At 39.0% G+C, this 26,888-nt stretch overlaps 2 protein-coding genes across 11 annotated transcripts in view; one reads left to right on the top strand and one right to left on the bottom strand.

The window, feature by feature from the left end:
• The window catches only part of Herc3 (HECT and RLD domain containing E3 ubiquitin protein ligase 3), a 112,627-nt gene that overhangs the window by 10,325 nt on the left and 75,414 nt on the right, over positions 1-26,888 (bottom strand). For 7 of the 9 annotated variants that reach the window (XM_060373986.1, XM_021650229.2, XM_021650227.2 and 4 more), the window contains 2 exons: positions 21,515-21,581; positions 21,010-21,092 (listed from right to left, as the gene is read on the bottom strand). In XM_060373986.1, coding sequence (XP_060229969.1) covers positions 21,010-21,092; positions 21,515-21,581 — 150 coding nt within the window. Of the gene's footprint in view, positions 1-9,831; positions 13,850-21,009; positions 21,093-21,514; positions 21,582-26,378; positions 26,428-26,888 lie in introns of those variants that run through there. The other 2 variants (XM_060373985.1, XR_009588255.1) reach the window with 2 other exon arrangements.
• On the top strand, positions 8,718-10,697 carry Nap1l5 (nucleosome assembly protein 1 like 5). 2 transcript variants are annotated; one of them, XM_060373988.1, is made up of 2 exons: positions 8,718-9,462; positions 9,849-10,697. In XM_060373988.1, the coding sequence occupies exon 1, from the start codon at positions 8,976-8,978 to the stop codon at positions 9,444-9,446; it is 471 nt and encodes a 156-aa protein (XP_060229971.1). In that variant the 5' UTR covers positions 8,718-8,975; the 3' UTR covers positions 9,447-9,462; positions 9,849-10,697. The 2 variants fall into 2 exon arrangements, with proteins under 2 accessions (XP_060229971.1, XP_021505910.1); XM_021650235.2 differs by having other exon boundaries at positions 8,720-9,462; positions 9,711-10,697.

Below are 26,888 nucleotides of genomic sequence, written 5' to 3'. Positions count from 1 at the left end.
TTCCTTCATTTTCCTATCGCTGTGATAAAAATTCCTGAGAATGCAACTTAAGGGTGAAAGGGCTTATGTGGTTCACAATTCGACATACATTATGGCATAGAAGTAAAGGCAGCAGGAACTCGAGAGAACTGATCATATTATATCTGTAGTAAAAAGTAGAGAGCAATGAATTCATGCATGCTAGTGCTAATTTTGCCCTCTCTAGTTTATTCAGTTCAGGACCCAATACCCAGAATTGGTCCTGCCTACAATTATAGTGGGTCTTCCCATATCAATTAGGACAGTCAATACAATCTCACAAGTTATTATCAGAGGACGTCAGGATGGGTTAGTGTGGAGAAGAAATTACATGGTCCAGGATAGTCATAAGAAAAAATATTAACATTATATAGTCCAACAACACCTTTTTATTTACAGCAACAAACGGCATCCAACTAATTTTATATATTTACACCCTTAAAATCATATTTTACCATAGGTTGGCACAGGGGATGGGGAGGGAATAAACCCCCAGCAAGCCAACTCAAGCTTAAAATCTAAAAACTCCCAGGTCAAGAACTGTCTCCTTCTGAATGAGGATTGAGCACCTTCCCTAGGGTCTTCCTTGTTGTTCAGCTTCTTTAGAATACATTTTAGTATGTTTATCCTACATTATAGTGCTAATATCCTCTAATAAGTGAGTATATACCATGTGTGTCTTTCTGCTTCTGGGTTACCTCACTCAGGATGATCTTTTCTAGTTCCTACCGTTTGCCTGCAAATTTCATGATTTCCTTTTTTTCATTGCTGAGTAGTATTTGTATAAATGTACCACAGTTTCTGTATCCATTCCTCCGCTGACGGACATCTAGGTTGTTTCTAGCTTCTGGCTATTATGAAGAGAGCTGCTACAAACATGGTTAAGTAAATGTTGTATATGTTGTATACTTGAACATATTTTGGATATATGCCTAGGAGTGGTATAGCTGAATCTTGAGGAAGCACTATTCCTGATTGTCTGAGAAAGCACCAGATTGATTTCCAAAGTTGTTGTACAAGTTCACATTCCTACCAGCAATGGAAGAGGGCTCCCCTTTCTCCACAAAGATATTGGAAGCAGGAGAACAGGACAGAAGCCTAGCACAGATGGCCTCTGAAAGACTGACTCTACTGATAGAGGTATGGAAGCAAAAGCTGAGACTCATAGCCTAACTTTGGGCAGAGTGCAAGTTATCTTATGAAAAGGGGGGTGGGCAGAAAGACCTGGGGGGGATAGAAGTTCCAAAAGGAGTTCCAAAAGGAGACCAACAGAGCCAAAAACAAAACAAAACAAACAAACAAAAAGCCCCTGAGCCCTGGGGCCCCTGCAGAGACTGATACCCCAAGCAAGGACAATGCATGGAGAGGACCTAAAACCCCTGCTCAGATCTCCAAGTTAAGAGGAACAGGTGCTTTCTCTGGCATGAACTCAATGGCAGGCTCTCTGATCACCTCCTCCTGGGGGTTGCAGCCTTACAAGGCCACAGAGGAAGACAATGCAACTAGCCCTGATGAGACCTGATAGGCTAGGGTCAGATAGAAGAGGAGGAGGACCTCCCCTATCAGTAGACTCATGGGAGTCAGGCAGCAGCCTGGCCTAATACAACAGGTGCCCAAAAGCCCAGAAGAGGATATTTCAATCTATATAACTTTGTTTTGATTTCACCATGATAATGATTATATCTTCAATAATAATGGTAACTTACACTGTCGATCCCACTGCATGGAAACAGCACTAAATCTGACTGAGACATGGATATCTATGCATAGACAATAATTCTTGCTGGCTACAAAATCACCATGACATGCTAACCTTTCATATGCCAGGAATAAAGATTTACAGATGTCTTTCTTTCTTCTGCTCATTCAAAGATCAGAGATCCACCCTTAATTGATCTGTGCATCCTGCACATCCCACACAGTTTTAATTTTAGGACTGTATAATGCTTGTGAAAAATTATGTTTTCAGAACAGAAGAACTGGACACCGGTGATGGTGGATCAACCCTGACAAGGATTCATCCGTCCAGCATACTGACATGCTGACATATCTGTTCCAGCACCCTCATTTTCCAGCTTCCCAGCTTCAACCACCGCAGATGCTGTTCCTCATCAGAGCCAGCTCCCCAAACAGCTTCAAAAAAAAAAAAAGCTACTGATCTCAATTGGTCCAGCATTTAAGACTGTTCCAAACAGGACTTCTATTAAGCCTGAAATTTCTCAACATTTACAGACTGGACCACAAATGTTAATGTTAGCTTGCTTAACCATTTTTTCCAATTTCCTTTGGTCCCCAAAATAGGATTCCTTCACTCCAAAAATCAGCTAGAAGAAACCCACGAGGAGGACGTCCCATTTCCCTTAAGAGGGTTGGGTAGGTTCTTGGTTGTTTTCTTGGGCTATGGATGTTTATTGTCATTAAAAGTTTGTTTTAAGTTACTAATAGTTTTATTCAGAGAGAAAATGAGGTTAAATTCAGGGATTTCACTCATTTTTTCTAACTTTTTTTTCTTAAATAAGGAAAACACAGTTGAATGGAAAGAAAGGGGAATATTAAAATTTCTTACAGGAATGATAAAACAAAAGGTAGAATATTGTATCTACTCCTCAACTTAAGGCTTTCTTTGTTATTCTCAGATAAGTTTATTTTTAACTCTTTGGTGTAGGATTAGCTATAGTGATGCAAAAATAAGCATTTTTGATACATTAGTATGAATTTTGGTATACTGATACAAATTTAAGGTTTGCTTCCAATACTTTTAAAACTGCTATTAAAAGCTGCTTAGGATATTAGGTAATGCAAGTTACTTGTCAGCTAATCAACTCATGGTCAGCTCAGACAGTAATCTAATTTATCACAAAAATATACATCCTAGGTTTAACAGATAGATATGATTCTATAGATAGATAAATTATATAAAGATAAATAGAGCCTTCAGAAACCTCAGAGACTTATAGAATATGACATTTAAAACTATTTGACAATAAGACATGTCATCCCCTTGGCAGCATCCAGCCTTCCTCAAAGAAGATAATGAGCATCAAAAAACCTCCACATGAACATGGGTTCAAATATGGCAAACCAGCCACTTGAGCAAAGAAAATGCCCTCTCTTTACAGACAGAATTCTGCATAAAATTAGAAAACTTATTATGCAGGTCAAGTTGACAGCCAGCCAAATTCTACCAAGACAGGGTAAACATGTCCCAAATTGTTCCTGCTTCACATATATGTCTAGGCCAAAGGTTCTGGGCCAAAAGGCTAAATAAACATAATAGAGAGTTTTAGATAACTGTTTGGCAGCAAACTGTCATTTTCTCTTTTTTTGAAGCTGCTAGTATGTACTTCTTATTTACTCAAGTAATTAATTTTATTTCTTCTCAAGTCTCTGATGGGGTTAAAGTCTAGATAGTCATAGTTTTACAATTAGCTTGTTTAGGAATTAAAAAGGTATTTTAAGTTTAGATTGATATATATATGAACTATAATAAAAATAAGTTAGGTACAAAACTTAAGAATTTCTTAGACAGGACAGATATTTTCACATATATATTATATATATAAAATATATATATGAAATATATATAAATACATTTCATATTATATGAATGATAAATATAATATGAATGATATATATAATATGAAATGTATTTATATATAAAATATGAAATATAAATAATTATATAATTATTTTATAATTATATATAATTACAATTACTTTTAGAATTATATAATTATGATTATTTTTATAATTATGCAATTATAATTATTTTATAATCATGATAATTATAAATAATTGTCATAATTTTAATTATATTTATAATTATTTATATTATAATATATAAATATAGAATTTATATTATAATTATAAATAAATAATTATTCTTACTGTATAAAATTGGCCTTTTATTTAGACAGAAAAGGGGAAATTCTGGGGTTGGTTGGATAGTTGTATTTCAATGCTAATTACTGGCCCTCAAGATCTGGTTACTGCATGAATACACCTATCCTTGTTTGTATAAACCTGCCTATGACAATATACCTGAATGGTCGATAAAGGCCTAAAACCTGGGCAGGGCTGAATGGGTAGGTGTGGCTAAGGTTCCCTGGCTTTGGGTTCAGGAGAATCATGGAATAGACAGACAGGAAGAAAGGAAGAAGGAGGACTCCACGATGGGTTAGTGTGGACAAGAAACCACGTGGGCCGGGAGGAAGGACTCTAAAAATGTTATGGAAAGGCCTAGATGAAGATTACAAACAAGTATTTATAAGATTATGGATGGGAGGTAGCTCAGATAAGGATGGCACTGGATGGGGGCTGGGAGGTGGATGGTGAGGTGTAGCAGCTACCCAGCCCAAGATAAATAAGGCAACTGTAAATCTAACAGGTATCTGGTTTTCATTTGATTGTGATAGTGGGTTAAATAACACTACTGTGACAGTCATAGGGCAAATAATAAACATTATATAGCCCAACCCCAATTTTTATTAACAATAACATTCCTCTAAACAGGCAGCCTAGAAACTCATATCATGAATTGAAACACAACCTATGAATGATATAAATTTGCATGCCCAGGTCTCATAGCAACATCACAAGTATGAAATGCCAAGACAGTAAAAATCCCCTCAATTATACCAATACTACAGAAATGTTCACTAATGAAACATACCCAGATGAACCCCAGGGCACAGAATGTAAAGGAACAATCACAACCTTCATCAAACAATTCAAGGACTTTAAAGACAACATAAGCAAAACGAACCTCAATGAATGCCCAAGTAATGCCCATGAGAACACACACGTGTGATTAAATGAATGGACAAAGACCATTCGAGATCTGAAAACTGAATTTAATAAAGAGATGGAAATACTGAAGCAAACTCAAGCTGAAAAGGTGGAATGGCAATCCTAAATGGACTCAGCAGGTTATATTTGTATATTACACGCACACGCACACGCACTCCTACCTCAAAAATGAAGAAAAAGAGGTCATGAATTTGTGAAGGGCCGTTGGGCGCTTGGAAGGAGGAGAGACAACACTGTAAACACAGTACAAATGTGCGGTGGGTTGGATGGAACCCCACAGGCTCACATATTTGAGTATCTGGTCCCTAGTAGTTGGTTTGTGGGGAGGGTTAGGTGATGCAGCCTTGCTGAAGGGGAAGTATGTCAATGAGAAGTATGACAAAGCTTTATTCCACTTCCAGGTCACTCTCTCTACATCATGTTTAAAGGTGAGGATGTGAGCTTTCAGCATCCTACTCCATCTGTGGTGCCTGCTGTTTCCTGCTGCCATGCCATGATGGACTTTTATGCCACTGGAACCATAAGCCAAAATAATCTCTTTCACCCACAAGATACTTTTGGTCATGATATTTTACCACAGCAGCAAGAAAACAACTAATATAGAACTTGATATCAAAGAGTGGGTTGCTGTTGTGAAGAACCTGACCTTTATTTATTTTTTGTCTACTTCTGATTTCTATTTTAAAACTAAAAAGTCAGCCTAGATAATATTTATACAATACATATTTTACAAAGACCTTGTATACAGAAAACATAAAATAATTAAAATTCATTAAAAAAAGTAACAGAATTAAATATAACAGTAGAAAATAAGTAACAGAATTAAATATACTTTATCAAAGAAGAATGTTAAGAATGGTAAATACAAATTGGTAAATATTCAGAATCATTCATCATTAAAGATACCAGGAACACTGTAATCCCAGAAGTCAAGATGCTGATGCCAGTGAGTTCCATACAAACTGTCATTGTAAATAAAGACTCTCTCTCAAAACAAAACATGTAGAACAACTATAACTTTTCAAGCATTACTAGTATGAAAGCAAACTAGCATAGCCATATATAAAGAGTGAGGTAGCTATTTATGAAGTTAAATATACCAAATAATCCAGCAATTTTGCTGGTAGGTATTTACATAAAATAAAGATGTGTTCATTCAGAAATCTATAGACATATGTTCACAGTGGTATAAAACTGGAAATAACATGACTGGAAATATTTCTCAAAAATACAATGGAGCAAATTTGTAATATACATGACACTAGCAAATACATTTGCTTCCATTGACAGACTCCACACCCTACATTTGATTTCATTCATGACAATTTAAAAAATACAGAATTAGGGGGGAAGGATAAAAGGACCTGAAGGGGACAGGAGCTGCACAAGTAAACCAACAATGTCAACTAACCTGGGGTCAGGGGGCCTTGTGGAGATTGAAGCATCAACCAAGGACCATGCATGGACTGGACTTAGGCCCCCTATACAGTTGCTCCCAGTGGGCAGCTTGGTCTTCATACGGGTCTCCCAGAAAGGGAATGGGGGCTGTTTCTGACATGGTCTCTGTTGTATGCTTTTTGATCATTGTTCCTGGCGGAGCTGCCTTGCCAGGACACTGTGAAAGACAAAGCACTCAGTCCAGCTGCCACGGGAAGTGCTAGAGTGGGGTGGGGTCTCCCCTTTTCAGAGTAGTAGGAGACGGGGGGATGGGAAAAGAGGAAGAGAGAGATTAGAGACTGGGAGAAGTGGAAGGAGGGGACTACATTGGAATGTAAAGTGAATAACTAAATAAATAAAATTTAAAAAACAAAACCAACCAAACAAAAATACAGAATCAGGATGGTGGTAAAGAACACCTTTCATCCCAACACTCAGGGGCAGAGGCAGATGGATCTCTGAGTTCATGACAGCCTTATCTACAGAACAAGCTCCAGGACAGCAGAACTACACAGAGAAACCCTGTCTTAATAAACAAAACAAACAAACTTTAAGCCAGGAGGTGGTGGCACATACCTTTAATCCTAGCATTTGGGAGTAAGAGGTAGGGGGATTTCTGTGAGTTTAAGGCCAGCCTGCTCTGCAGATAAGAGTTCCAGGATAGCCAGGGCTACATGAAGAAACCCTGTCTCCTGAAACAAAGCAAAGCAAAACAAACGAACAGAATCATTAAGGCAGTAAACAGGTTACTGTGTCTTGTGCACTGTAGGAAAAGCACCCCAAGAGTATTTCATAGGCCAGTAAAGTTACTATTCTCAGTCTTGACTACCACAGTGCTTACATGAACACATTTGTTGGTGGAAACATTCCCCCAAAGCTAAATTTTACTAAGTTTTGGACCTTTTGATTGAAGAAAAAATAATAATAGTAAGGTTTGAAAGAGGCCCAGCACGTTGGCTCAGCAGATAAGCCATTTACTCCTAAACCTGAAGACCTAGGTTAAATCCCTAGAAGCACTTGGTTGGTTGGAAGACTATAGCCAACATACATTCATACCATGGACCATGCAACTATTCCTTCAACACATAAGGACATAAATGTACTTTAAAAATAATAAGGAAGAGGGACGTAAATCAAACTGAAAGACTCTCAAGTGCATTGAAAATGCATTTTGTAAATATTTACTTCCTTTGATCAGAGAGATAAAAATATTTATTTTTGAAAGAATCACACATAATTATCTTTGCATGTTATTGCAGTAATTTTATAAAAAAGTGTTGTGCTTATTATGTGCCAGAACTAAATGATTTACATATAATTAATTTAATATGTCTACAAACAAAAAGATAAAAATTCCTTACAAAATTTGTATGTGTAAAACTCTGGCAAGATCCAATACAGGGAAAGAAAACCACCTAAATGAGCAATAAAGCAGCTTCTAGGACCATTTAAGATTTGTGCCCTGACCTTTATTCAAGAAGCTCTGAGGCAGGAAGGAACTGGAGTTTAAGGTCATCGTGATCAGGAGTTTGAGGCTAAATAAGTAAATAAATAAATAGTTCTCTAATTCTGATTTGCATGAGTAAATAAATAAATAAATAAAGTGTCCAGTCATTTGATTATCAGAAAACAGAGTTTAATATTTATGGACTTTTTCAGTGTTCTCACATGCAAATCACAAGCAGACCCAAAGAGCAGATAGTTTACTGACATGTTTGGAGACAAATGGCTATATGCACATCTGTAGGTCCCTAAGGAAGAGTAGAACCAAACACATGATTTTCAAGATGTATTAAAATGGTCTCTTTTCCCCTGGCCCTTAGGAGCAAGTCTAACTTCCCAAGTATGCCTCCCAAGAAAACTATGAATTGGGCCCTACACATTTGTAGATGATGGCCTGTTACCACAGTGTCACAGGTTGGACATCCCTAAGGGCCTTGGTTTTCTTATGCTCACCCTTGTTTATTTCTTTTCAGAGGTGTCTGTGTGGACCCTTTGGTAACGTTACCAGGGTGCTCACAATACGAAGATTTCCTATTTAACGCTTATAGAACTAATTCCAAGGTCCCTCCTTGACAATTTGCCACCAGGATATATGTAACTCGGTGTAACAGAGATGTCTGCCTGCACTACTAGCCCAAGATGTCTGCAAAGGAGTAGGAGGAAAACAGTTCAGCCGCATTTCTGAAGACGCAATCAAGATTTGGAAAGGAACGTACCCATAACCAAGGCTGAACAGCATCTGCTATGGCGCACTTCCGACACAAGCTGACAGGTGCATTGCGGATTTAGAGTTGAGATGGGAGGGGGAGCACACAGTAAACAGACTGGCGCTGTATAAACAGGTATGGAAAATTACAAGTCTCAGCCTCGAGCTGGTTCTAGCTAGTTCTACAGGGGTGGGGGCAGATGCTGGGGGCTGAGTGTCTAAGCGGCAGGTTTTGGAGACCTTGGAGATAGCAGCATAGCAACAATCTGGTGCAGTTTGTGCGCACAACCATCAGCTGATAGTGAGCAGCCATTCACTTGCCGCGAGTCGCGAAGCGGCCGCGCAGACGTCACCACAGCACCACAGCCGTCAGCGTTTGCCGCATCCTCAGACTCACCAGCCGCAGTCACAGCTGCAGGACCTCCCTGGACCAGCTCTGCCGCCGACTGCGCAACCACCAGACCACTGCGGCAAACAAGCCCAGCCGAGCCGAGCACTAGCCATGGCCGACCCCGAGAAGCAGGGACCCGCTGAGAGCCGTGCCGAAGACGAGGTAATGGAGGGCGCCCAGGGTGGCGAGGATGCCGCCGCCGCCGCCGCTGACGGTGCCGCTGCGCCCGCGGCCGAGGAGCCACAGGCTCCCGCGGAGAACGCGCCCAAGCCCAAAAACGAGTTTATCGAGAACCTGCCCAATTCTGTCAAGTGCCGGGTTCTGGCGCTCAAAAAGCTGCAGAAGCGCTGCGATAAGATTGAGGCCAAATTTGACAAGGAATTCCAGGCTCTGGAGAAAAAGTACAACGACATCTACAAGCCCCTACTCGCCAAGATCCAGGAGCTCACCGGAGAGATGGAGGGCTGCGCGTGGACCCTGGAGGGAGAAGATGATGACGATGATGATGAAGACGACGACGACGACGAGGAAGAGGAGGCTGCGGCAGGCGCAACTGGGGGTCCTGACTCCGCCAAGAAGTGAGCACAGCAGCTGACAGGTGACCACCCCCTCACCCCTTTTATTTCCGATGTCGGCAGACTTTAAAAGGCTCAGGTTTTGCCCAAAATACAATGTGAATCTATTCTGACATTCCTAAAATTAAATTTAATCAAGCAGATTCTGGCTAGCCCGTTTTTAATCTGACTTTTACTTGTGTAAAACAGATGCCAAAAGACGTTTTAAAAAAAAAATCCTAATTACCCTTATTTTTTTTCTCCCTGCTCTTCGGTGAAAACTGGACTTGAGACTGATGAACGGTTGTCAGTTAGATGTGAGCTAAAGTGCGTCACACGTTGAAATCCATTCATCACACCACACCTGAACACCCAAGCTTAGACTGAACTCTTCTCAATGCTTAATTCTTCAGTTTCTTTACATTTCCAGAGCAGAGAAAAAGGAACCCAAGAACGACGTCATCTTTAAGACTTTGCTTTTGCAAACCCAGACATCTGCTTTACATTCCAGAGGAGACTTGGCATGGAGGAAGTATGGACTGACATCATGAGACTGTTTCTGAGGCTAGGGAAACTGCCATTTCAAGTTGTGAAAACGTTTTGAATATTTGAAATTACAGAAAGAATATGGTTCCAAAAAAGAGGGTGTATTACATGTACAATATTGTCAACACGTGTTCATTTGTAATGGTCTCGTGTTATCTGTTTTCTTGGCAGTGTTTGTTTACAAAATCGTAAAAGTTACCCCAAATGTTTTAAGTATTAAATCACCTTAATAGCATTGTAGAAATTTAATTTACTTGAAGAGATGTAGAATGTAGCAATTGTGTAAAGCATGTGTGTCCAGTGTTACACAGTTTGACCTTTTGTGAAGTCTTTTTGTCTTGTAGCTTTTAGCAAGTAGCTGTGAAACCATCAGAACTCCTCAATGAAGCTAATGTTTGGGAAAAATATATACTTGAAGAGTCAATCCAAGTGTGTATCCCATCCCCAGCTCAGAAATAGAAAGGGTTTAAGTTTGCTTGTATTAGCTGTGCCTTCATTATTTTGCTATGTAAATGTGACATATTAAATGGTGCATAATCATTTTATTGCTTGAGGACAGAATGGCATACAGGAAGGACTTTTGAGAAAAGACATTTAATGTAAAGGCCTTTAGCTTCTTTGTGGGTTTTGAATTATCTGTGAACCAATGTTCTGTAAAAATACAAACATAAAGTTGTTTACCACTGTGGTGTTAACAAATAGTATTTTCAAAAATAAAGACTTGTTATTCTGACTGCCTGTATTCTCATCTATAGAAGTGGGTGGTACCGTCCCTCCTCACACTTACTATGAAGAAAAAATGAATTAATACACTTATAGTCCACACAGAATGTCTGACACCTTGGAATAATTTCCAGCTATTATTGTTAAAATAAACAAAGGACCCTGATAGAAAATTCAACACCCTTCTTCTGCTACGCAACAGAAAATGGTAGCTTTATTAATTCTACCGTGGTCATTCCTTATTACCAGAAAAGTATATGGCTTTTCACCCAGAAACATAGGACATTAAAAAACTCTTTTTTTTGGTTTCCTCCACATAAAAGTTGGTTTTAGTTTCCTCCCAGAAAAGGTAAGACTTTAATGTGACGTCATAAATGCACACACACACACAAATCCATCAGACGCCATTTTTTCCATCTGCTGCAAGGGTTAATCACAATGCAGCAAAATCTGATGACGACGTTGGAAATGGAGAGCAATGCTCACCAGTTGCTAATGACAACAGATGACTACAAGCAACTTTAAGGTAGTGGTAATCTTCCATATGGCTGGACCAACCCAACTGAAGGAATAAATTACATATATTATGATCATCATAATCATAACCTTTATTTAATAAGAATAAAAGGAATGAAAGTTAATATCCACTCATCTTCAGAAATGGAGGGACTGCCATTTAATATAAATAAATAGTCTAATCATTGGAAAATTTATTTTGTATGATTATTAGATTTAGAAAACCCAAGAGGATAAACTAAGAAACTATATACACAAATTCTATGAATTGATTGGTTGTCATACAAATACATAAAATCAATAATTAATTCAAGGCATTAAATATGTAAGATTTTTTTTACACTAGAAGTAAGATATATACACATAAACATAAGTGAGCCTATAACAAAAATGTGTATAATGTATGTGAAAAAAATTAAGCCCCTGTCTTAGAAGATTACCAAATCATCAATTTTTCTGAAATTAATTTATAATTTGTCACAATTCAATTCAAGCCCAAGCAGGATCTGGAATTTAACATAATTTCTGTGTTTACTCATAAGAATAGCTGAGATAGCTATCAATAATTTAGAAAAAAGTTAGACATTAATAGACTCAAAGAAACATTTTTAATCAAAGAATGCACAAAATACTTAACAATTATTAGATACAGAATAAGAATTAGGAGACATACAGCCAAAAGAAATAAACAGACAATACAAGATGAATAATTAGAAAACAATCAAGTTTTGAGTATATACACTCTTCAAATACAAACAAGTAGTGTGAATTATATCTATAGCAGATATAGACAACAAAAAGTGAATGGCCTTAATAGTTTGATAAATCATATAAAAATTACTACTATAAGAGGTTCACATAAAGAACCTGGGCTAATTATTTAAAAGAGGGAATACTGGGCAGGAAGCTGTGTTCTGATGCCCAGCACCAGGTGAAGCAGGGCTCTGGCAAGGCTGGAGACACACGTGTTGCAGATGTGTGCTATGGCCAGCAGGCATTATTTTATAGTGTATATGTATATGAGTAGCACATTTTTTTTCCTGGTCATCAGGGGTGTTTCGGATGGATGTCAATTTCATTTTCTTACTGAGCTGATCCTAAATGTGTGTCTCCTGAGCTACTATTTGATAGTGCGTCATGGCTGCACTGTAATGTCGGCAGGACACTATCTCCTCAGGCAAGTAAAATACTGCTTTGCAGTAAACCATTTTAACCCTTGACAGGCCAAACTCAGCAAAGCACAGTGTAGCCAGCAGCACACATTATCCATTCCGGGCATGATCTCAGAGTGTGAGACAGAAATCTGCAGCACTTCAAGGCTCACAGTGTCGGCTCAGGGCCGGTGCTCTGTTTGCGTGCAGGTTCACACACATGCACGCACAGGCGCTTCTTCACTGTGCATATATATAAACAAATGCTGCTTTTATTAAGATGAAACTTACATAACAAAACCGTTTTAAAAGTAGAAATTTCAGATATATAAAGTACTGTGCAAACACTATCCATAAATCACATTTTTAAAAGTATTTTACAAGTTCACACAGCATTAAAATGGATCAATGCTGTGTAGAATCTTTAAAGTAGCCTATGTATAAAAGAAATGCAAATAGTTTAATGATACTGTGAGGACCAAGCAAAATAGGTATTCTTAGGCACCAATAAAGATAAATAACCTGGTACAATTCATTAATAAAATCAACCCAGCAAAAATATTTGTCAACAGATTCAAAATACCATACTTTTAAATTTCATCCTTGAAATTTTACCATTAAAAAGCAATTTTTAAAGGCAAAAATAATCCCTTTTCATTCAAAAGATGTTTGTAACAATTTTAATAAAAATGGGGGAGGACTGAAAAAAATACAGAAAAAGTAATAAAAAGAACATACAAACAAACCAAATATCCAAAGAAAACACACTTATATAGCAGACTACACAATATTACAAGTATCCATGAGGTTTTTGTTGTTATTTTTTTTTCCAGACAAGTTCTCATTTTATAGCTCTGGCTTATCTTGGAACTCACTATGTAGGCTGGCTTAAAATTCACAAAGATCTGCCTGCCTCTACCTCCCAAGCGCTGGACTCAAAGGTGTGCACCATGCTCTGCTCTCAATGGCTCTACCACATCTTAAATACTGCATCTGCCCTATTCCCTGGTTCAAAATTCAGACATTCAATTTCACACATTTATAGGACTCTTTTAACTACACCAATTTATTTTTATACAATCTGCCCAAAACAAGAAATAGTAAACTCTCAAGCACCTTTTCCCCTAGGGAGGAGGACAGGAACCCTCAAGCTCTACTGTGGGCCTCCAGCAGCTGGGTGAACTCCTGGAGCACAAGCCATGAATCAAGTCCTTTTCTTCTAACTGTATAGCTTGCCCAGATGATATAATTCTCTTGTGTTTCAATTTCATCATCTGCAAAGCACGAAGGCTTCCATGCCAGGTCCTTAAGAAAGTGCCTAGAGCATGGAAAGCACGCTGGAAGCATGACTGGTGCTTTCATTATCGTTCGTTCCTGTCACAATCCACTACAAATACAATGTGGACCTTAAAGATTGCACCTTTCACCAATGTTCAAGAGAACTCATTAGAGCCACAGCTCCATATCCGGGTTATCTCTATAGACTTTAGATGCCCTGTAGAACAAAGCAGGAATTTATTTGCACCAACTTAAGGTCTTTTTTGTTGTTGTTGTTCCATTAGTGGTAATAACACATGCTATGAAATATAAAAAATACTTAATCACAGGAGTGATGCAGTAGAGTGTCATCTACATGTGACTATGACTATGGAGAGACTTGGCTGAGGTAGACACCGGCAAGTGGCCACAGACATTCCTGTTCTTGTATACATGTAAATCATTTGAATGGAATTTGTATTCCTCTAGTACTTTTAGCCAAGGGAGCCCTAAGAGCAAATATTGACTATTGACAGAATCCAAGTTTCCATGCCTGACACTAAAAAAACCAACACCCTATAATTCTTTAACCAACCTTGTCCCATAAAAGGTCACAAGAACTCCATTTTCAAAGGGGTTCTCCCTTATACTCTAAAAGAAGAAAATCTACATAATCCAGGAAAAACCTAAGTATAACTCATACTCAGTATGCTAGCATTAGACTGTAAGTTATTATCCACAAATTGTCTACATAGTTGGACAGGCTTCTATGTCTATAAAATGGACTCTCCATTAGACCCCAAAATAATAGGGTTTGGACAGCTCCTGGACAGTTTAGTGTATGGGAGTTTCTAAAGAGGGATGCAACCTGAGGGATGCTTCTTCCACATCTCATCTGAGGTGTCCTCTCATGTGGAACCTGTGTAATGTATTTTTTGGTAAAGGCCACTATAATTCCCTGAAAATTTTAAGCCACTGAAGCATACCAATAGAACCAGAGGGGTTATGGGAACTTTAATCTACAAGCAAAGGTTAAACAACCCTGAGGCAATTGGCACCTGAGAGTGGTTAGGGGAGTCTTGAAACCCAAGTCCTCGGCCTGTGGGATATACTGATATTGTCCATCAAACAACAGAAGAAATGAATTGGGTTAGAGGACTGCCAGTCCATGTTTGCTCCAGAACTGACTGCTCACTCACTGGTTGTGTGAAATCCCCACAACTTTAGGAGCCACTAAAGTAACCTGCATTATAAGAGTGCACGGGATGAAATGGAGTTGAGTGTATTGTTACTACTCTTAGGATTATGCACAATCTTTCTGTTACTATTAGAACATCCCACAGTAGACATTTTGTGAAATACTTGGGGGTTCAACAGCACACATTAGGGCACAGGTGTCAGCAAACAGAATAAATGGTGAAGGAGATAAAGCAAAGTCAACAGTGCACGCGGGACCCATGTCTGTAACACAGCTGCTCTCTGCTTACAAATCAGCAGTGACTTGCCAACACCTGGGTGAGGAAACCTTGCTTCTCTAATGTCCCAAACCTTTACAATAGAATCCCCCACCAAGCCACATAAGCTGTACACATGAAGCTTCCTCCAGCAATGCTCCACTCTTTGTTTGAAGTAACAGCTCAGGCTTATCCATCACTCTACAAAATGCCTCTTCATGTTTATGTCCCTTCTTCTCCATTTCCCGGAATCCAAGTGTTAGTAGGTTAGGACCTATGTCTGTTAAAAGATCTATCCCTCGAGGTGTATCTGCTTAAGATGACTTCTCTGACTGTCTTCAGATTAAACCACAGCCATTTAGTCTTCCCTAGCCTAGGTATGGTGGCATGTGAGAACCACTTATCTCCCTAAATAAAGCTCCATTTCAGTATTTCCACATAGTTTATCTTGCAATCGTTGACTCAACTAAGCTGTTGGTTCTGAGAAATATCTGCTAACTAGGAAAAGTGTGAAAGAAATTATTTAATAACAGTATGGAAAGGATTTGTAAGTGCCTAAAACTGCCTCAGCTGCAGACGACATTGCAAACTGCCTGTGCTGAGCTGGACTGCTTTTCACCGCCTTCAAGTACATCAAACACACACAGCACTGTAAAGGTTCACCGGAGCTTGAGCTAGCCCCTCACCCCTTCCCAGGCTACTGTCTACCCAAGTGTGCACATGCACGAACACTCACACGCACATGTACACACATGAACACACACACACACACTTTTGTCTGAGATCAAGTTAATATAAAAGGTAATGAAAGATTAAAGACTATATAACCATGCATTTTGGGGAGGCCTTGTATGAAACATGCCCCTAAGTTACTTCATCACTGTGTGAGCTTGAAAATACGTTCTTACACAGGACCAGACAGACACACACCTGATGATTGAGGTGGCTGCCAGTGCGACAAAGAAGAAAAATTCCCGGGGGGGGGGGGGGAGACGTAGAGCTGTATGTGCAAAATCTGAATGACTGACTTGAACTTTAGTCATCTGGAGAAGTTAGAATAAGTCCATTGCCTAACTAAAGTTTATCTTGGGCTAGACTTAACCCCTTAAACCATTCTGAGATCAAGAAAATGTTGGGCTTACCATTCTGTGACCAACAGAAAAACAAACAAACATAAAATAACCTTTGGAATGTTATTAACTTAGCAGATGGAAGTCATCAGACAGCATCTGAGGCCTACAAAAGACATTCTCCCACCATGCTGTAACCATCTCTCTGAGATTTTCACCAGTGTATTTTTAAATTGCTTTGTTGGAACGTGGAACCTGATGTGATGATCTGATGAACTCCATGCTTCCCAAGCCTTGTTTACTCATTTGGGTCTTACTATGTCTTACTCCCTTTGGGGTAAGAGCTGTGGGGTTTTTTGGATTTTTTGTTTGTTTTGGTTTGATTTGGTTTTGGGTTTTTGTTTTGTTTTGTTTTGGTCTATAACACTCTAAAAATAATCATAGGCTCTATATTATGGCAAATATAAAAACCGGTAACATACTTGTTTCCTATCATGCATTATATTCTCTAGGTACCATTCCTGAATGCCATTGGCATATGAGTGAAGTGCCATGTCGTGACTTTATGATGGCTTAAAATCTTAGGGGATCACAGTGCCATATATGGTCTGTCATAGACCAAAATGTCACAATGGGTCATATGGCTATTTTGTATTTATATCTACATATGCACATGCATTTGTTGTAACTCAGTGACCAAAAGTAGGAGGAAAAGGAGTAACTGGAACCAAATTGTAAGTAATACTTGCTTTAAAAATCTTCCATAAATACTGTTTGTTCTTACAAAGAAAAAAATATCCTGAGAACAAGCTATTTGATACTAACAGAAATACCAATGTTACAAAGATAAAGGACCTGCTTTTTGGTCCCTTATCCAATAAAGGTTTTTAATGATTGTAAAATCACCTGAGTCAAGACTAGAATTCTAGAGCCACATGGTTTGATAAGAATGGACCCTATAGGCTCATATGTGGGTTAGTGGAACTGTTTAGGAAGGATTGGGAGGTGTGGCCTTGTTGGATGAAGTATGTCACTGGGGGTGGGCTTTGAAGTTTCAAAAGGCCATGACAGGCCCAGATACACTCTGTCCTTCTCTCTCCCGTTCTGCCTATGCATGTAGATCAAGATGCAAAGCTCTCAAGTATTGTTCTAGAGTCACTAACTTTGCTTCCTGCCACATGATGATCATGACTCACCCTCTGACACTGTAATCAAGCCCCCACTTAAATGATTTCTTTTATAAGATCTGCCATGGTCATGGTGTCTCCTTGTAGCAATAGAAACAACAAAGACACCAAAGTAACTTGATTGTCTGAGGCCATTTTTACACTGTATTCAATACTCTGGTGGCAGGACTAACACATCCAAAGACAACACATCCTGGGTCATCTGGAAGGTTCATATTACACAAATGGTCACTGTATATTATATGTCACCATGCAAGATGAACCCTAACCCAGAAACCTGAAGTTAACATGCTCTAGTATCTGAAACTTCTTCAATACAACATTTTGCTTATCACCTCTCCAATTTTGTATTTCGAGATTAAGGATGCTCAGCTGTTGAATTCTGTGTAAATATACCCAAGTCTGAAAAGCAGAACACTAAAGTGTTTGGTCCCAAGTATTTCAGCTTGATGATTATCAAATCTGTACTATCTTCTAGCTCTTCTGCAAAATGCTAAAAAAAAAAACCTAAAGACTATCAGTTTTTCTATCATTTCTCTCTCTTTGCAAGGGAAGGAGATAAAGGTAGATCGCTTGAACAGAGTGAAGTACACAGGTTCTCTGGCTGCAGAAACTAAAGCCCAGAGGAAGTTTGTTTAGAAATTAAAATTCTCCAGATTTTTTATGTAAGTAAAAATCCCAAAGAAAGCTGTGCTTGCAAAGACTGACAGTCAGAACTACAGTGATACGGAAAGGTTGGAACATTGCAGGTCCCAAGCTCGATGTTTCCACCACTGTGTTTTAAAATTGCCTTGACTTAGGATGTGAACTGCTGCTAGACACCTACATGAAACTGCCTCCATGTGGGAACATGGAACCTGGAAAAACCATGTTTCTGGGCCACAGTCACTCAGATTTGGCTCTAGAATAAACAATCTCTTATTCCCTTTGAGGTAAGAGCTGTGGGCTTTGGGGTCAATATTTATAAATACAGTCTTGTGAGTGTACAATTTCCTTCACCTATGTCTAGGCTTTCCTCACTCACGGCCTTCCCCCTGGAGATAAGTATTTTCTCATCTCCACCCCTTTTTATTCTTTCACACAAGCTTTACCCTATCCAATGAGGGTGGCAGCAATGTTTAAATTCTTATTTCAATAGCTTGCCTTGCATTCTAATTACTTGGTACTCCTAAGAATGTATATTTTCTTTATTCTTGTTTTAGTATTACTATCAATTTACTTGAAGTGAAATGAAATTCACTGAACCAAAAGACAGATTTTTAATGAGGCTCCTTTCTTGAAACCTGTGTTAATTTCCTAGTTTACATAATTGCCTGGGTATTATCAAACAGATAGTCGAAGTAATAGATTTAAAACAGAACTTCCCTGAAGGAAGCAGCTTTATTTATAGTCTGTTACCTACTATACAGCTACCCAAATTAGAAACTGTGGCACGGTTACTGAGTCAATCCTTGCTCATACAGAATCAAACACCTACTGACGGCGCCATTCACATACGACCAACCTGACTTTTCTATAGCTCCACCCCTGCCCTTGCCTTTCTTTATCTGAGCCAACTCAATGGCCTCCTTGCAGGTCTCTGTGCTCACTGTGTATTTCCATAAGGCCATTAAAACTCTCTTTGTAAAATGAGATCAATTATCACTCAACCCAAGCCCTATTCCAGGCTCTGATAGTGTTCACCCTAAAACTCTTGCACCCACCATGACCAGGCCCACTCCCAAATCCTCAACAATATTTATCTTCTCTCAATCTGATAATTGCGACTCACATATCCTCTGTGTCTAAAATGTGTCCCCACAATTGCATTCTTAATAATGTCTTATAAAAAGCCTGATGCTTCTCTCCTATGTCCATGCTCTTGATGTATAACTCATATACTATATACTATATATATATATACTATAATCTCATAAGTATTTTTGTACTTTCTCAACCCACAGATAGAAGGATAGAATCCAGTCACCTCCTACAGTCTGCAACATGCCAGGTATACAGCAAGCACTCAGTGTTTGTAAAGTGAATGAATGTCTATGCAGATTATCATAATTCAATGCAAAACTGAATAAAATCAATTATTTATCTTCATCTAACAAGATAATTCAAGGACTGAGACTCATCCTGAAAACTCAGCTAAATCTTCAAACCAGAATCACAAATCTCACCTTAAAAATATTAAGTCACCACTGTGATATTCTAAGGTGTGTGTGTGTGTTTTGTTTTGTCCAAAGATCCCAGGTTATTGTCCCTACCTTACTCTGACCTACCCAGCTGATAATAGCTAATAAGGTACCTATTTCAGAAGGAACTTTGATCCACATTAAGAGTGTAACACAGGCGGGAGAAGAACCGCACAGGCAGATCCTGCTGGGTTTCTCCATACACTGTATTAGGGTTAGATACAATGAGGAAGTCTTCATAAAACCCAAATCAGACATGATTTAGAGACAAGTTCCAAAGACAGCACAAAACTCATTTCTTCATCCTCCGTTTATGTAGCTCTTCATCCATATCCCACACAAGCGAGCACGTCTCTGAGTTCTATGACTCACTCAATCAAATTAATGAACATGGGGAGCAGATTTACAGGCCAGTCAGTCAGAAGCACAGGTAAAGTAACCTGGTGCTTGGGGTAGGCCTACGAAGGTGTTATCTTTGAAGATAAAGTCCCAAGATAACACAGACATGTCTGAATATGAATTGTACCTTCAAAAAGTGCACGTACTGAAACTCAGGTCCTAGCTTGTGGTGTTATTAAGAGGTGAGTAGGTCCCAATAGTGCTAATCCATTATCTATTATCATTATCCATTATCAGCAGGCTAATCCATTAAAAAGTTCATGTTAATGGGGCTGTGAAGGGGTGGCCCTAACAGAGGAACTGGGCCACTGGGGCTTATCACTGAAGGATGAATCTTGCTCCTGGCCTATTCCAGCCTCTCTGGGTGCCTGGCTCCCATGGGAGGGGCAGCTTTCCTGAACCATACGGTGATGCTACCATGATTCTCTACCAGCTCATGTTTGATTGTGAGTGAAAAATCTTTATTCTTTTGCTAATTTTTCTCACATTGTGTGTAGTCACAGTGCTAAGTCTGTTATCACAACAGTGCAGATCAGAACTGAGCTGGGTTAATGAGCATGAAGCTGCCGTCTGGAGTAAAATTAATTGCTTGTTTACTGCGAGGTGGAAATCCTGACAACTTTCGGGTTGAAAAGTAATTAGTTGTGAAAGTGTAGCAAGGAAGGCTCTGAGTCAGCCTCTCCTTCCTACACACCAACAGTGTTTATTTACTCAGTACATATGTTGTAGCATTGTAGCACTAGGCATTTTGCTGGATAGGAGAAACCATGAGCTATTCAGCTTTCAAAACACCTTCCTATACATTACCATATACACACAACTAGCCTATAAGGTAGGTAGGGCGATTTTTATCATCTTTGTTTTACAGATGACATATCTGAAAGCAAACAGTTTATGTGAGTTAATGACTTATTCAGCATCAAAGGCAAAAAGATGCACATGTGCAGCTAAAAAGCAGACGGTTTGCCCTGCAATTCAACATTCTCCATGATCTTCAAGATCTATTGCCCTCGTTTTCTCTGTAGAGAAATTTCCATCCCAAGCTAAAACATCAAACTTCAGAAAAACAAACTGCTCACATCTTCAGTAGCCCGAGGTCAGGACTAACCTGTTGTCCTTGCACACAGCCACTCTGTCTCCCCCAGGTATCAGCCTCTTCTGCTCGACCACCCCATAGCTTTCTCGGCACACCTTCGTTTAAAGCAGAGAAATGTGTTTTCATTTTTGTTAACATTTGTCTTCCTAGAGCCCAAATGACTCAAGGAAAACTGGGAATTAAATGTCATTTAATGACTGCTTTTACAGGAAATTGGGGGTACAATAAAAATCTGAGTCAGAAAAATATCAACATTTAAAAACATTTTAAGCTATGGAGTGACCATTAAATGGAATCAAGGAGAAAGTGGCACAAACTGTAGAAAATAATAGCTTCTACATGTCAAAAGCAAGAAGATTAATGCTTTGGTAAGTTTCCTAAGTGCATAGATAAATACAGATAGTTTTGACTCAAGAAAGTCTCTCCCTTTGTTGTTTTGTCATAAATCTAATGTTATTATGATTCATCATCTCCACAAAGAACACCCACCCACTGTCATAGACACAGGAATGCATACCGTGAAGTTGAGGCAAAAGGTCTCCTCAACATCTTCACCAGGGTAATCGAGAAGCTCTTGAAGGCTCCTGGTCACAGAAGAAAAGGAAAAGAAGCAAATCAGATGTTGCAATGGCGTTTCTACCTCAATTAGGTCCAGTCTTTGCCAAGAAAACTAAAGAAGAAAAGTCTAGAGTGAATATAAATTCAGAAAGCCATGTACCCAGATGTTAGGAGAATAAAGGGAGCAGATTCTACCGACTCCCTTCCCTGCAGACACATATTCCTAAACTGATGAGAAGATTCAGATGAGTTTATATCTGGTGGGCTTGTGTTTGCTCCTCCTTGGCATTGCTTAGTGTACATATATTTACACAAGAACACAGTAGTGTAAGGGCCCCATAGACTGGCTTTACCCACATACATTAGCAAAATAATCCTGCTCCAAAAAAAAAAAAAAAAAAAATCCACAAAATCACTGAGACTGGCCTCCACAGACTCATGTATTTGTATTTGGTTCAACTTGGTGGCACTGTTTGGTTAGGCTTAGAAGGTGTGGCCTTGCTGGAGGAAGTGTCACTGGTGAGCTCTGAAGTTTCAAAACCATTCTCATTCCCAGACTGCTCTGTTTGTTTCCTGCTTGAAGTTTGAGAAGAAAGTTCTCAGCTGTTTGTGAAATCGTGACTTCTGTCCGCTGCTACACTTCCCTGACACTATGGACTCCTAGCTCTCTGAAACTGTAAGCCTAGAAGATTCTTCCTGGCTTAATATCCCAATGAAAGAAAAGTCATTAATACAGTCACCTTATCTAGACAGGAATCTTATGGGTGGGTTAGAACATCATCACCAAACCACATTTCCAAATGTTGAAGTCCTCAAACACCAGAATCCCTAATGTCCCAGATTCCTAAAGGACAAAACCTCAAATGTGATTCTAGTAAAACTAATTTTAAAAATTCTTTGAGTGACTGCTATAGCTCAGTCACTCAGCACACAACACTTCTTGGCTCAGTACCCATCCCTAAAAATGATAAAGAACAAAGCAACCCCTCGCACAGACAACAGGAAAGCCTCTTACAGCACAGTTATTTCCACTCTTAAGGAAGATTTGGAAAACATAACAACTTAAGATGTTACTTATGAAACCACTTCAAAACACAAAAATGGCAAGTAATAGAGATTTTCAAAGCATAAACACTCAGACATACAAAACACAGTTGTAAAGGTTGAATAGTTAAGATATATCCAAACAGGATAAACCTATTAAAATCTATACACTTAAAGAAACTAATCAAGAGGGAGAACTCTGGCTAAAATGCTCAATCCCCATCCAGAAAGGCAAAGAGGATGGACATCAGAGGGAGGGAACAACTTAGGAGCCTGCCACAGAGGGCCTCTGAAAGGCTCTGCCCCGCAGACTATCAAAGCAGATGCTGTGACTTATGGCCAACCTTTGGGCAGATTGCAGGGAATCTTATGAAAGAAGTAGGAGTTAGTAAGACCTGGAGGGGACAGGAGCTCCACAAAGAAAGATCCAAAAAAATCTGAGACTGAGAGTCCAACAAAGGACCATGCATGGAGATAACCCAGAACCCCTGAATAGATGTAGCCCATGACAGTTCAGTCTCCTAGTGGGTTCCATAAAAATGGGAACAGGGACTGTCTCTGACATAAACTGATTGGCCTGCTCTTTGGATACCTCCCCCTGAGGGGGGAGCAGCCTTACCAGGCCACAGAGGAAGACAATGCAGCCACTCCTGATGAGACCTAATAGACTAAGATCAGAAGGAAGGAAAAGAAAACCTCTCCTATCAGTGGACTTGGGAAGGGCCATGCATGGAGAAGGGGGAGGAAGGAAGGGAGTAGGAGGGGAGGAGGGAGGGAACTACAGGGGGGATACAAAGTAAATAAAGTGCAATTAATAAAAAATAATTTAAAAAAAGATCTATCCAAACAATATTCACAAGTGAATACATCAAAAAATGAATCAAAACAAATAGCACTTCTTGGCATGTGTGAGCAGCAGTATTGTAAGAGTGGCCATCTGAAATCCAGGGAAGAACAACTGAAATCCTTTGAAAAGATGATTCCTCATTATACTGGGTTACCACCAAATATACAGTCACCCAGAGAACTAAAATCTTGAGAAATTTTATCTATTATAAATGCAGATGTATAAAAAAGAAATATCTTCACTATTGAGCAAGTTTTAACATTTTTACACATATGCAAAAAGCCAGTGATAATATGACAGACTCTCACTGTCAAGTTTGCAAAAACTGCATAACATTTTTTAAAAACTAATAAATCAAAACAACAACAATACAAAAAATCCCCCCAAACTTTGGAAATTGTCAAGTAATTTGTATCTCCAGTACTGGGAGCTATGGAAAGACCCAGCCAAACTTACACACCAGCCTATGGAAATGTCCTCACAGTCACACAGCTGTCTAGGTCCTCATTGTGCTTGCTACAAGGCACCTACATTACATGTGTCAAGAAAGTACCAGACCCTCTTCAGAGTCCATCTTTCTGACTCTTGAGGGTTTTGATCTCTGGGGACTGGAAAGTTTCAGAACTTTAGCCTTTGGAGATTTTGATCTTCTCAAATTTGACTATTCAGTGTTGCGGTATTTGGGATTCTGTATAGCATCAATTCCGGCTTCACTTACCAATGCATGTATATGGTATTTTATTGTCTGTCATACTGAAGAAACCTACTCTTCAGAATGTACTTATATAAACAACCATCACATGCCAGCTTGCAAGAGAATACATCATTATTACTTGACCTTGACTGTTTCACTCTTTTTCTTCAGAAAATCCAGCCCTGCATTTTTATCAAGAGTTATCCATGGGGCTGTGGCAAGACAGAATGTGTGATGGTGCTGATATTCAAAGGGTCAGGTGTTGGGAAATCCTCACTAGTCCCAAAATCAAGTGCTGGAAAATCCTTCATTGATCATTGGCTAGGGACTACTCAATAGAGGTTAGAGCTCATGACTACCAAGAAAATATCACAAAAGATTACTATCTAGAATTATGGGGTGTTTAGGGCAGTGCCAGCATATGAAAACCCTCACTGTATAAATGTCATAATTTTAGTCCATGACATAATAAAGAAGAAGATGACCAGGTTACCCTTAAACTCATAATGCTGGTCTCTGGGAGTTCTCAAAAGGAGCATGTGCAATATGGAGTCTGGGTGATTAAGGGGCTGATAACAAGTGACAGTCTGCTGTCGGCAGGAATTGACCTGGACCAGATTCATGAAACCAAGTGCCATGAAGTTCTAACTAGGACAGCTTTCTTGGCTGAAGACATCAATGCAGAGATTAATTTAGGTTATAAAAATCCATGTACATAACTACAGGTTCTTCCAGTAATGTCAAGCTCAGTGGATTTAAAACGTATTTATTAGCATGTGTGTGCTAATATTAGCACACGCATGCCATAGCATGCATGTGGAGGTCAGTGGACAACTCTGAGAGTAGGTTCTTTCCTGCCAGTGATCAAACTCATGTTGCTGGGTGCATTCACCCCTTTACCTGATGAGCCATCTTATCAGCCCAATTGTAAAGATTAATTTTATTCATGTATTTATGTGTGTGTATTTGTGTGTGTGCACATGAGAGCACATGCATGCTCCCTACATTTTTCTAATAAGGGCAAAGAGAAGAGATACTCTCTACAAAAAAAAAAAAAAAAAAAAAAACAAAACAAAAACAGATTCAAGGCTTTCCTGATTAAAAAAACAGTAGGACAGATAAACAAACAAAACCTCAAAACACAAGCTAGACATTAACAGCCCTCATTACAACAGACTTGCACTCATTTTCCATAAGAGTGATCACACCACGGCAGTTTTCCCAGCTTTCCACTTGCTGGGTCAAATCCCTAACGTGCCAGTCTTTTGAGGAAAGCATCTTAGAACCCTACCCTCCAGCTTCTGTCCTCAAAGGTAAAATGAAAGGAAGTGACAGTGCAAGCTTTGGACTTCATGCCTGCTGTGCTCTTCACCTTTCTGCCTCTCCTCACACATTAAGCAAAAGCCTTGTGGATGCTTGAGATAATGTCAAAATGATAGGGCAAATCAGCAGTGACAGTACCACAAAGGAAAAAAATAACACAAGAGCCACTGAGGTTAAAAACCCTTACCAAGGGAACTTAAAACCAGGTAGCCAGCTAAAAAACATACCTCAAAATATCTAATTTTGAGAAAGGGTTTCAAAGCTAAGAGCAGCCACATCTTTTACTGAAGCCTTCTTTAGAAACCAACATAAACCATTACAGCTTGTGCCTCTTCTGCTATTTTTCATACTCTAAATTTCTTGGTGTTCCCACCCCACCATTCCTGAGTTCTTGAAATGTCTCCTTTCACCTTAAGCCCCTGCTCCAACTTAAAACCAGCACCTTTTCCCATTAAACAAAAACAAAAACAAAAACAAAAACAAAAAACCTGCCTCCTCCCTCTGAAGCCAGCTGTGTTTGTTTGCTTCCCAAAATCAACACAAAGAAATTCAAGAAAAACAAGGCACTTAAAACAAAACAAACAAACAAAAAAACAGGAGTAATATAAAAATGTAGCTTTAAAAAGCATTCTGATAGTTCCTCAAAAAGCTAAATATGGAATGAGCATATGATCAGCAGTTCTACTTCTAGACGTACATCAGAGTAACAAAAGTTTATGTCTACACAAACACTTGTATATAAATGTTCTCAGCAACAATATTTATATTAGTTCCAAAGCAGAAAAGCTCCAAGTGTCCATTAACTGAAGAAATATGAGAAACAAAATATGATATATATGGACAAACGAGTATCACACAATGGGCTATCACACAATGGTATGGTAGACAACAGAATGCTACACAATGGAGTATTACCTGCCAGTCTGAAAAATGAAACACTGATTCATGTTATAACAGGACAAATCTGGAAAACATACCAAGTGAAACAGACAAATTGAACAATTCTGTAAGAATCTATTTTTTAAAAATATCCAGAGTAGCTAGGCATAATGTCACATGTATTTCATTCCAGCACTCAGGAGGTAAAGACTGTGAGTTTGAAGCTAGCTTAGTTGCATATTTAGTCCCAGGCCACCCAGGGTGGTATATTGGGACTTGTTTAAAAAAAAAATCTAGAACACCAAACTGATAGAGGCTGAAGGTAGATTAGTATTTACCCAGGACTAATAATATGGAGCCCAGGGATAAGATAGGGAAGTACAGGTTGATTTTCAGATGATGAAAATATCCTAAAAATGACAACAGTGATGGTCACACAACTTTAAATACATTTAAGTATATTTCAGTATTCTTTACATGGGTCAGTTGTATGGTATGTGAATTATCTTTTTTAAAATCTCTCATTTCAATGATCTCCACACTGTT

This window comes from Meriones unguiculatus, chromosome 21 (genome assembly GCF_030254825.1).
Source record: "Meriones unguiculatus strain TT.TT164.6M chromosome 21, Bangor_MerUng_6.1, whole genome shotgun sequence".
Taxonomy (NCBI): Eukaryota; Metazoa; Chordata; class Mammalia; order Rodentia; family Muridae; genus Meriones; species Meriones unguiculatus.
The sequence above is the reverse complement of the archived record's forward strand: the minus strand, read 5'-3'. Positions and strand labels throughout refer to the sequence as shown.